Consider the following 13,089-nt stretch of genomic DNA (forward strand, 5'->3'; position numbering starts at 1 on the left):
CAGGCACTGACGTCTCTCCAGTAACAGCAGTGATGGGATATGAACCTTGGAAGCAAGGTGATTTAGTAGCCTGGCAGGCAAAAATGCCTCGCTTACGAGCTGATGCTGAAAAATGTGCTTAATTGTTATTGGGAATTATCTGATTACACCCCTAATTGGAATGATATGAAAACTTTATAACGAGAACTATTTCAAGCAGAGGAAAGGGAAAAGATTTTCCAAAAAATGCAAGAGAGTAACTGGACAAAAGTTTTGGAATGGAGACAAAAAAATCAGACAAGCACCCAAGTGATTATTAGGGCCAACTGAAGGCTACTTTAATTATGGGGGTATGACCGGTGACAATTTCCAAGAGCCACTAGCTATTAGTGTTTTTGTAGAAACTCATGCCAGGCTGGCAAGGTAAAACATTAACTAAAATCTTGAGCATTGCTGCTTTTGTTTTTGATGGGAGAGATGAAAGCAAATGCAGCAAGAAGAAAGGTTAAAACTTGAGAAAAAGGGAGAGCAAAAAGAGAAAGAAAGAGAAATTGGGTTGTTGGCTGTGGCAGTTACCCAAACCTATAACCCAAGATGGAGAGGTCAGGGATTTCCCCGAGGTAGAATCAGCGGAAGGGATGCATGAGGCAGAATTCCTCTTATCTCTCAACAATTCTTTAGAGTGCTTCTACTGTGGAAATTTGGGACACATGCAGAGAGAGTGTCCGCTTAGACCCGTGTCTGCACAAGGAGGATGTCCACCCGCCAGACCTCCTCAACCTCACTCACAGTAAAGAAAATGATACTCCTTTTCTCTGGGAATTGAAAGAACAATGGGACCCATCTGAATCAAGGTAGATGAGCATGGTCAGATTTCTGCAAAGGTAAACGGTGTAATTTTGGATAAGAAATTTGTTTGGGGTAAGTTTGTGATCTCTCCCAATTCCCCTACTTGCCTTTTGGGCCTGTACTGAATTTTGAAGTTCCCCACATTTCAAATGATAGTATGGGGAGTAGTAGAGGAAGAGATAAAATATTTATCTACCCCTTTGACCTTTTGCAGGAATTTGGTATATTTATCTCCTTGGCTCCAACAGAGATTCAATGGATTTTAATGGGCTCAATAATAATGAACTGGGAGGTCAAAATGAAAATGATTTGAATGATATACGATTTGAATTGGCTGCAATTCCTAGAGAACTTTGAAGTACATTGGAGATGAAGTGGGATTGTTAAAATCAGCTGAGCCAATTGTGATAAAAACAAAAGGAGGGACTCCTTCAATTTGGCAGTATCCAATTATAAATGAGGCCATTCCCAGTATAGAAAAACAAATTGTACATTTTTTAGAAAAAGGAATTTTGAAGGGGTGTCCTAGTCCTTCTAATACTCCTATTTTACCAGTCAGTGAACAAAGGGTAGATAAACATGGAGATCCTGAATACAGATTTGTTCAGGATTTACGAGCTGTAAATGAACATGTAATTGCTTCACATCCTGTGGTACCAGATCCTAGTCTGATTTTAACACAGATTCCAGTCTGGGCACAGTATTTCACGGTGCCTGATCTTACAGGAGCTTGCTTCAGCATTCCAATTGCAGAAGAAAGCAAATCAATCTTCGCCTTCACAAGGCAAGGGAAGCAGTTAACTTGGGACTAGGTTACCGCAAGGATTTACTAGTTCTCCAACAATATTTTCTCAAATTTTAAAAAATTATTTACAAGATCTGTTTTTTTCAGACAAGTTTGTTTTGATACAATATGTTGATGATTTGTTATTAGCAAGTAAAACTAAGGATGATTGTACTAGAGATACTGAATATCTATGTATCCAACTTGATAAAAAGGAACACTGTGCATCTCTGTCCAAATTACAGTTTTGCAAACAGGAAGTGAAATATCTTGGATTCATAGTAAAGCCATGACTTCTTGATTACTCAAAACCTTTTAAATTGTATTGTGATGAAAATAAAGGAACTGGAGAGGGGTGTTAGTACAAACTTTACGACCTGTTACCTATTTTTCGTCTACATTAGACCCAGTGACTAAAGAAACTCCTTTTTGTATTAGAGTAGTAACAACAGCAGTTGGAATGGCAGGGAGAAAAAAAAAAACCAGACAATTGTCCTAGGAAAAACACTGTTTGTGTCGCCCATGAAATAGAAATATTTTTAAAACAAGATGGGAGAAAACTTTATCTCCTCAAAGAGTACATAGATACAAGACAATTCTACTATTGGCTAATACTTTGAAATTGGAAAGGTGCAATACATTGAACCGTGCTGCCCTAATGCCTTTACCATCCGATGGAGAAAAAGATAACCGTAACTGTGTTTAATTATTAAGTGAAACCAGCACACTGTGAGATGATTTGAAGGATCAACCTTTAGATAACCCTGATTTGAACCTCTTCACAGATGGCTCCTCCTATTACGAAGAAAGTCGAAGATGTACTGGTTTTGCAGTAACTATGGAAATGCAGGTACTATTGGTGGGACCTTTTCCTGTACTTTTAGGTGCACAGGGAGCAGAAATAATTGCTCTTACAGAAGCTGCAAAATACGGACTTAAAACATGTTTTTGGTATCTGCCATGCAACTGGAACTTTATGGAAAGAACGGGGTTTCTTAACATCAGCAGGGAAGACCATGGCTCATAGAAAGCAGACCAAGAAATTAGTAGAGGTGATACAATTACCCTCTGAGATTTCTGTCATCTATATAAAAGCACATACTCAAAGGCAAGTTATGATTTCTAAAGGAAATTCTTTAGCTGTCCAAGCAGCTAGAGCCACAGCATGACAGGTTGTGTCTATCATGTCATTATCACAACATGAGGCGATATCCAAACTTCTGGATATAAATAAGTTATATGAAGACCTCCCTGATAAAGGAGTAGTGGATCCATCTTGAAGCCCAGCCACATGGAGAACAACAGATGCTTAATAACAAGCCTCTTCTTCCAAAAAAGTATTTATTACCAATCACGTAATGGCATCACGAAAATACATATGGAGGGGCAGAGAGCTTAAAGCTCAGGATTCAGAGACTCTGGGCTGCCCCGTGAATTTATGCAGCAACCAAAATAATCTGTGAAAGATGTAAACTTCATAAACAACATGCTTCTGTACAAATTAAGGCACCCAGTGGAAAAAGACCTCCAGCCACCTTTCCTTTTTTCAAAAGCTCCAAATTGATTATGCTGAAATGCCAAAACCAATGGAGTACTCTTACATGCTAGTGCCAACTGATTGACTAACAGGATGAGTAAAAGCTTTTCCTAATAGGAAAAATGATTCAAAAGCAGTAGTGAAATATTTTACTGAAAGAAATAATTCCTCAATAGAGAGTTCCTGAAGTCATTGATTCTGATCATGGGGGTCATTTCACAGCTGATATTTTAGTTCAAATTTAATTTTTAGCCCATTTCATATTCCCCATCACCCCGAATCATCCAGCCAAGTAGAACGAATGAACAGAACCTTAAAAAGAAAAATTACTTAAGGTTTGTAAACAGACTAGCCTAAAGTGGCCCGATGCTTTAAATTTAGTGCTACGGGATATAAAGAATAACCCAAGACAGCCAACTGAGGTTTCCCCAGCTGAAATTTTATTTAAAAATAATAACAATTAATTTAATGATTATAGTCATAATAGTCTCTGTTTTGTTTCAATGTTACATTGGTTGTTCTTTTTTAATGCAGACGATAGCTGTAGAATTATAAATAAGGAACGCAGGAGTGCAATGGAAAAACAAAAGGAGGGAATCTGTAAAAGGAACAAGCTTTAGAAAACTGTTTTCTCTTAGGATATTATTACTAGCAGGAATAATTAATAAACAGATACTGTTTGCAAAAGAGCACAGGTGCTCTAGGAACAATACTGACAGTTTAAGCAACTTAGAAAAGCTAGGTAATGAAAAGCTAGACATAGATTAAGTATATGTTAAATAGAACATTTTGAGTCTTTTCTCAGAAGTCTAAAAGTGAATTATGACAAAGATTGTTCAGAAGATAAGTAATCATGATGATCGAAGACTGCATTGGTGAACAGTGGTGTCCAAAGAGGAATTAGAACGGAATGATAAGAACCAGCCAGAACTGTGGAATACAACGGACTTTTGAAATTGATGATGAATTGAGAGCTGCAAGTTCCTGGAAAATCACCAAAGACTCTTTGTATTGTATGTTATAACATATATAGAGAGGGTACTTTTTGTGAGCTGTTGCCACTCACTGAGGTGATGGCCCAACTCTGAGCTGTTAATATAGCAAGCCTAGAGATATCCAAAGTCTGGTAAAATCCTTTAACAGGCCAGTCAGATTTACATTTCTTTAAGAGTACACCAAAAGAAACTAAACATGCCTGGATTTTGAGGATAAAGAACTGGAATGTTGGAAAGCAAAGGCAGGAGTAAAGTAGTGATAAAAGCAAACACAAGCATGATCACAGGTGACCTAGAAGCTGAGCATTTAATAGAGAACAGACGTGGGAATGCAACTGCACAGTTTATCCCAGCAAGCTCACACCTGCATCAATTTATAACCAACACACATAACTCAGAGAGAAATGTGAATATTTATTTGTTCATATACAAACAATCCAGACTAACTATTGCTGCCATATTGGTGGCAAGGACCTCAGCAGGTGTGACCACTGTGGGGTGTGTGTATATACATAATCAAATATCTTTTCAATGTACAATTATCTTAACTAATGTATTTAAGTTTTGGAGACTTTTATGTCTTCAGCAAACCTGCACAGAGGACAGGAAGGAAACATATGTGGGAGGAAATTAAAAACCAAATGCCACTAAAAGATACTTGTTCTACTGCAAATATCTGCTGCTTGGTTTCAGGCTGCTGAGAAATAAGGGGGTTTTTTAATAATTTTTTTTTTTCAAAGTAACAGCAACAAGTGTACCTAGCTGCATCTCTTAAGACTAAAGAAGATAGCTCATAGAACTAATCCACTAGTTGTACAAAATCTATGATGTAGTTCTGCTTCAAAAGCATCCATCAAACCAAAAAACGCTTGCCTGGATCTACAAGACTAACTTGTCTTGTTTTGTACATTCACTTCCCCAAGTCAAAATCACCACACTGTAGATCTTTCACAAATCTCAGCAGGGTTAGACATGTGCAAACCAAGAAAGATTTCCACACTAACTTGAAACTAGACTATCTTATTCACTACATTAATGCTCCTGAACAATACTACCTATGAAAAGTTCTCATGAAATACAAGTTTGAAGCAGCCATATATCCAATAAAATCTATTTTTAAAGCATATACAGAAGGACTTAGGGGGGTTTTTTATATATATAGGTGTCCTACCTCTTCATTGAGCCTCAGCAATGTGTTGCCCAACAGCAAAAATTGAATCAATGAACTGGAAAACAGGACATTTCAGAGACGTAAAAATGAGACAATCTTTAAACTGATGTTTATATCTTGTGCAACACCAAAGTTCCTTCTCTTATTCTGGCAGAGGCCACAAGACATTACTGTATACAGAGGCATTTGTCATCACTGTTCTCAGAAGTGCAATTTAACTGGAAATACAATAATGCATGTAACAGAACAGTGCCTGATGAGTCCACAAATGCAGACTCTGTGGTCCAGCTATCTGAGACAACAGCTACTTAAAGAACCACAGAGTTCATTCAAGTTGTACGTGCCTATTAAACACCATTCAGGCATCGAAATCCAGACTGAAAGCACAAACTGACAGCTTAAAGACAAACTGTGAAAAAACAAGTCAAAAAATCTTTTGAAAGTCTGCTCCTTTTTTGGATTTCCATGAAAAACAAATGAATCCTTATAATTCCAAAGTGATACATCAGAGGAAAACAGTTTTAAGCCATTTTAATAGGCCAAGAGGGACAACAGTTTAAACTTCACTGTGGATTCATACCAAGTGCGTAACTCGCCATTTAGCCTGTTAAAAGACACACAATGCTAACAAATCAGTCCCTTCTGGGCCTCTTACTGGGAAACTGTGTGCCTTCCTGTGCTCCATCTGAGCTCATATTGACTTTAACTGCACCCAGAAAGGGCAGCAGCTTTAATGACTTCACAAATGTAAAGGAGTGATTCTCCTTAGCCTTCACCACCACTGAAAGGGAAAAAAAGATCAGATAAATATGCACTACCCAAGAATGCTTCTGCAGGACCTCTGCAGCAATACACAACAACAAAAAAAAAAAAAAAGGAAAAAAAGGTGGCAAAAAGGCAGCCAATACCCTGGAAAACGGATTCAGAAAGCAGTAAGTCTGTGCTAAGGGTGAAAAATAGCACACGAAAAGAATTCAGTCCGTTTCTGAAAGCTGCATTTCCTTCTAGAATGATATTCTTTAGTCATTTAGAGCCTCACTTTAATCTGTTCCAAATTAACAAAATTGGCCTGTATTAAGGCAGAATGCAGCCATCTGGGGGCTAGAAGGGAGCTAGGAGCACCAAGCTGTGTTATGGGGAGAAAAGGGAAATGACTGTCAGAGGAGAAGGGCTCTCCCACTGACACCTCTCCCTTCAGGGCAGCAGACCCGGGTTGCCATGCATCCACCTCTACTGCACACTTCTGGCAGGCCAGTCACTAAAGATTAACAGCCCAGTTCCTGCTCTTGTCAGACTGTCGGAGGAGAGACTGCCTGTAGGCAGGCTTTGGCGGGGAGCTCGACAGACCGGCAAACACCAAGCAGTAAGATGCTGAAGAAACTTGTTCCTGCTACCTGCCCAGCCTTCTTCTAAGTGGCAGCAGCCACCTATCGCATGTGGAAAGGTTTGCATGTGCTTGCCTTCGCCCGTTTTCATTTATCACTCCAAAAGAAACACAGGACATACACTTCCCTTGTAATGCCACTCCCATACCTTAATGGCGTTTTCTTAACAAATTTATTAAAACCGAGCTTAAATTAGTGCACATTACAGCAATTCTATGCAGAAGGTTCTCCCAGAAGTTCTCAAAAGATCTTAAATTCAAAAATTAATTAATAATCACATTAATTTAGAAATGGAGTATGAAAACCGGCATAAAAGTTAAAGCTATTCATTTTTTTAAGTGAAATGAACCTAAACGGTTTCACAGGAATAAACACTACATACAGTATTTAGTGAATTTTTACAGCGTCTATTTACAACAGGTTTTTATTTTCTCAGGGCTCATGTGTTTGACGTGGTTCCACGGAGATTTTAAAATCATTGTTTATGATAAAAATCTTTGTGAGGTGGTATGCTCTCTTGAGAGGAAAGGCAGACCTAGATCACCATCTTAGAAAAAGCACAGTTAAGTAGCACATTTTAAAAACTACTGTAATAGTAGAAACTAAGTATTGCTTTATCTATTTTATGACTCTTCTTCCCTTTTGTTATAGCTGAGAAGTCATTATAATAGATAATATCTAAATACAGCACTTTATCATCTAATTTGTTCTTGTTTGTAGCTGGACCACCAACTGCTATGACTACCAGTAGTCTGAACCATAAAAGAATCATGATCACCAAGATTATCACACACACCAGAAAGTCAGACACAAAAATGAAGTACACACATCTCCTTGGAAATCTGGCTTTCCATGTGCAAGAAGCACCCAAATTGCTATCACAGTCTCCACACCATCATCATCTACTACTGTAATCTTGACCAGGGACCTCCTCTTCCAGGATACTTAAATGCAGACTCAGAGTTTCCTTCAACAAGGGCCCAGCTATCAATACAGACACATTAAGCACTCAGATGTAGAAAACGTGAGGTGTTTTGCTATTTAGACAACCACTGTTCAGTTGTCTGGCTTTTCTAAGGAAAATTGTGTCCTACAACAGAAGATGAACGTGACTGAGCATCTCCCCATTACACACTCAGCCTTAAGATATGTATTATACTACTACTGGCATACTAAAGTCCTACTAAGATGTAAGAAAAAAATCACTGCATCATTTCAAAGGAAAGTGTCATTAAACATACTTCAAAATTCCCCTTCTATTTTCATCCTTCCACTGTAAACCAGCATGTCTGCTTGCATCAATTTAATAACAAAGGCCACGGTGTTAGTTCATCATTACAGATATAACCAGCAGTTATACACAGCAGTATCTATGAGAATCCCCTTCATCATTAAAAACCTATGTTTTTGCTTAAATTATAAAGTCTCTGAAGGGTATGGACATAAGAGACTGTGGCCAACCTGAGTGCAAATCACCAAGAAAACTATGTCTGTGTTTCCAAAACTTAAATCAGAAGTATATTCTGATCCTTTCACCTGAGGGTTTGCTGTATGCACATGCATAAGAATGAACTTTTTGCTTCTAGACAGCTTGCCACATCAACACCACCACAGCACTGTTCTGTAGTCTTATGCCAAGGTAAATATTGTGCTAGACAATGCTGGATTATGGCAGGTTTGTTTTACAAGTGATTTCCTGGTATTGTGTCTTTACCTTAACATTTCTTAATGCAGTGTAAAAGTAGCATATTCTATTAGCAATAAAAGCTAATGCCTTTAAAAGAGGTGAAGTCAGATCTCTAAAGACAGTATTTAACATATCAACCCACTTTACTGCAAAAATGTGAAAAATAGAGTTTCCCTGCAAGGTTTACTGGTTAGCAATCAGCTACCAAGTCAAACAAACTGTATACTGTCCTGGTTTTGTCCGGGACAGAGTTAAGTTTTCTTCTTAGTAGCTAGAATAGTGCTATGTTTTGGATTCAGTATGGGATTTGGTATGAGAATGCTGATCATATACCAATGGTTATGGTTGTTGCCAAGAATCCAAGGTCCCTCCAAACTCCCCGTGTCCTGCCTGTGTGCAGGTGGATAAGAAGCTGTGAGGAAGTACACAGTGAAATATTCCATATCACACAATGTCATGCTTAGTATATAAAGGAGGGGTGGCCAGGAAGGAAGGTTCTCTCTTGCTTCCAGGATTAGGATTGTGAGATCGATGCCAGGAATGGGCTGGGTATCAGTCAGCAGGTGGTGAGCAATGACATTTGTGCACTACCCGTTTGTACTTTGTATTACTGTTATTGTTTTATTTTATTACAATTAAACTGTTTTTTATCTCAATCTATGAGTCTCCCTCTAGACTTCCAATGCTCCTCCCCATCCCCCAGGCAGGGGGATTGTACAATAAACAAGCAGTTGAGTGGTGTTTGGCGGCTGGACAAATTCAAACCAGGACAGATACTCAAGATGTAAACAACCAACGGACAAGTCAGCAGGCAGATTAACATTTTCACTGCTCCTAGTTTGTGACAGGGAAACCTAAGCAGTTTTCCAAAGTCATATGCAGTGTGGTTCATCCCCAGGGGCAACTGATTTCAGTCACTCCACCTGGGCATGGATCTAAACTGCAGGAAGTCCCAGTGAATCTACAGGATGCAGCTACAGAATGCAAGGAACCTGGGAACGTAATTGTTATTTCTGCAACCAAATGCAAGCCGCATTTTAGGTAAATGGATCTTGTTTTGTAGATAAAGCTCAGGAGAGTACTGCAGCATTTATCTACGCATGGGCATGCAAAGGGCATAACATGCAACACAGTATACAGATCTCAGTATTCTTAAAAATTAAATGCATGTTCTCTTTTGACCTGAGCTATTAGACAGCAAACTCCAGTTTTAATGAGCTGTTCCGGTCTTAAGTGAAACCTGTAAACCAGACTGAACATTTCTTTTATGATTTACTTGCAATAACTCTGCCCAACAGAGATAAAACTGTTCTCGCCTGCAGGCCACCGCTCCCTCCTCATCAGTGCTCGGTTGAAAGGTGCCCCTGCAGTCAAGGCCATGATTCCGATGCCTTGTTTGGACTCCCCGGTCTTCCACTCCCCATCCTGGCTGTGAAATTCCCAGTTTCTCTGCTTTTTTCGACACATACATTGATAAAGCAGAGTGGAACAGGCCTGTTCGACGCACACCCTGCTCTCCCCTTACGTGACACAATACACAAACACCTGAAAAAAAGGCTGGTATCTGCCACCTTACCGTAAAGGACTGTAACCATTTATTACAGGCGCGACAGTCAGGGGTTACGCCTCTAACAGTAACTGGGCAGCAGAGACAGGTGTCCAAAGGCACTGACACGCTGTGCTGCCAGCACCGATCTGCACGTCCTTAGATCACTTCCACGGCAAAGCTTCACCTCGCACCCAAGAGAGAGCTCGGCCGGTACCGGCTCACCCACCCCGGCAGCAACACGCGGCACAGTCCCCCATTAGCGGCTGGTGGGGGCGCGCGGTGAAGCTGAACAAAGCGGGACTCGGTTCCCTGGCCACCGCCCGACTAACTGCTCGCTCTCAGTGTGGCAAGCGGGCCCCGCCGCTTCCCCCCCCCCCCGGCTCCCTGCGCCCGCAGAGGGCGGCGGCAGGCCCGCGGGCCCCACCGCGGCCCCGGCGGCGCTCGGTCACGCACGACGGCCGGGCAGGGTGGTGCACCGGCGGCGCCGCCAACTCCGGGGCCCCGTGCTGGCGGCCGGCCAGCCTGCCCTGGCCGCGGGGCCCCGCCCCGCCCCGTCCCGGGCCGTTACCTGCGGACGACCGCTCCCGACGGGGGGCCGCGCTCCGGCGGGCCGACACCAGCGCCGCGAGCGCCAGGAGGGCCAGCGGCACCCGCATGGCGCGCGGCGGCTGGGGGCGCGAGCAGGGGCCGCCCCGGCTCGTGCTCGCCCGCCCGCCCGCTCGCTCGCTCGGCGCGGCGCCTGCGCGCTCCGCTCCCCCGGGGGCCGCGGCCGGGAAGGGGCGGGCGGCCCCGCCCCAGCGCCGAGAGGCGGTGCCGGGCAGCCGCGGCCCCGGCCTTCCCTGCCGCTAGGCCCGGCCGCACGGGACGGGACGGGGCGGCCGCAGTGGTGCCGAGGGCAGATAGGGACGCCGCCAGGGAAGGGGAGGAGGCCGGAGCCACAGAGCCGGGTGGGCTACGGTCTGGCGGCGGCCGTCGGGCCGCTGTTGTGGTGGTGGTGTCAGCCTCTGCGATGCCTCGGCTTTGTTAATTCTGCGTTTTAAGTGCCGAAACTGTGTCACACTTGTCAGCCCCAGCTGCTGAAAAAGCACCCGCCTCCTCCGTGCGTTGGCACTTGTGCTCTCTCGCCCTTTCTTAAAAATCAGAGTTCTGTGGAGTTTTTCAGAAACTCTTTTTCATTCATAGCATAGAGGAACCCGAATTTATGCTGAGAGATTTTATTCTTTCCTGCAAATGACCTATGCATTTTAAACAATTAAACTACGCGCTGCCAAGCAAGATGGTGATGGCAGCTTTTCTGCCTTCCTGTTTCTGTGTCTTCCACCCAGTGTCCTGATGCCAGATAATTCTGCACCTTAACCATTTAACATCAAGGCCACCCTGGGCCAGATGAGGAGGATACAGAAGAAACCTCTTCTGCTACACGCGCCCCTAGCTGTAAGGAGGGTGTAGCGGCTTTTTAAGCTCCTGTTAGAGATTTTGCAAATAACACCTTTTCTAGACCTAAAATGGAGGCAGCTTGAGATATCCTTGAGACATACGCTTCTTCCTAGGCTGTCAGAGACAAAGGAAGAAACAGAGCTGCTGGCCAGGATCATTACGCTTCTGCTTTCTCACATCTGTGTTGGAAAATGTTAATTTCAGCTGGTCCCTCACATTTATTTCGTACTCCAAACTTTGGTGCACTTTCTGGAGGTGTGGAGGAATTGCTTTTCTTGCCATCTGCATTTGCAAAACTGTGGAGAGAGCACAATTTGCTGCATGGGAGGGAAAGAGCCGCAAGGAGAGGGGCGATTGCAAGCCAGAACTGTCTGCTGAAGAAAAGGCCCTGCTGGTATGGTTTCAGAAATGATGGTGTCCCCACAGGTGATGGAGTGGTGCTGTGGGGTGTAGGATCAGCGCAGGTTAAAGCACCAGCATCTCCTCCCAGCTGCAGTAAGGCTGAAGAAAATGGATTGTGAAACTACGCTCACGTTATGTAGCAACACTATGCTCACATGCTGGGCTTTGTTCTTAGTGCAAGTACAGTAACAAACTTCACAACCAATGAGTGCTTAACTGTCTTGATTGAAATATTGGCCACTCACTGGCATATGGATTTTAACTTCCTGAATGGTGGCATGCTTGCATGATATTTTCTAACGCATAACACATTTTCTATCACATAACAATATGACAAGAGGAAATGGCCTCAAACTGCACCAGGAAAGGTTTAGATTGGATACTGGGAAAAATATAAGCATTGGAACAGGCTGCCCAGGGAAGTGGTTGAGTCACCATCCATGGAGGTATTTAAAAGAAGTGCAGATGTGGTGCTTAGGGGCGTGGTTTAGTGGTGGACTCGGTAGTGTTATGTTAATGGTAAGACTTGATGATCTTAAAGGTTTTTCCAACATAAATAATGATTCTATGATTGAAGAGGTATTTTACACAAAAGTAAGTGAGGATAAGGAATCACTTGCTCTGGATAGAGGTTAGGTATTCTGACAGTCATAGCAAGGGCTGACAGTGTGCCTAAGGTAAATGTAACATCAACAGAGCTTAAAAAGGTTGGGCTTTTTAATGACAATACTGCATAGGCTTGATGGAACATTATGAAAGGTGAAAAATAATAAAAATTAAGTCAACTGTCTACAGAGAAATTAAGGAAATGTTATTCTGGTTATGAGAGCTGTCCCTGCACCCCTTTGGCCTGTGCCACCAGAATCCCTGTACACAGCTCCTGGCAGAGACTGCTCTCACCCTGCACCCAGTGGAGTCCATCCCCACCAAAACATCACAAACTTGCTAAATTTTTTCCTTGCCTTGAATTGTTACACATTGGAAAAGAAAAAAAAAAAATGGCCATTATCACATGAAGCATCTTGTAACTTCCTCGTTTGCACTCCCTTTCACGCTGAGCCCAAGTGGTGGTCACATGCCTCTCTGTGAGAAAGGTCTTGACAAGATAAACAACTTCTGACGTTGTGGGACAAGTTTCCACAGTCTTTTGCTTGCTTGTTTATTTCCTTGTTTGTTTTTTAGCTATCACTTAATTGTGTCACAGAGTTATGGTGCCTTCATGTGCATGTGCAGTAACACCCCTTGGGGTTCTGCTGTCCTTGCAGAAGTAGGTACAGGATCTTCACCCCACTTAAGTCTGAAATGCCTATTCCT

At 42.5% G+C, this 13,089-nt stretch overlaps 1 protein-coding gene across 1 annotated transcript in view; it reads right to left on the minus strand.

Moving 5' to 3' along the window:
• Positions 1-10,652, minus strand: part of IFNGR1 (interferon gamma receptor 1) — a 34,921-nt gene extending 24,269 nt beyond the window's left edge. The window contains exon 1 of the mRNA XM_074896407.1: positions 10,505-10,652. Within this exon, the coding sequence (XP_074752508.1) occupies positions 10,505-10,592 (88 nt within the window). The 5' untranslated portion in view covers positions 10,593-10,652. The remainder of the gene's footprint in view (positions 1-10,504) is intronic.
• Positions 10,653-13,089: the final 2,437 nt, after the last annotated feature.

Source organism: Athene noctua, chromosome 1 (genome assembly GCF_965140245.1).
Source record: "Athene noctua chromosome 1, bAthNoc1.hap1.1, whole genome shotgun sequence".
NCBI lineage: Eukaryota > Metazoa > Chordata > Aves > Strigiformes > Strigidae > Athene > Athene noctua.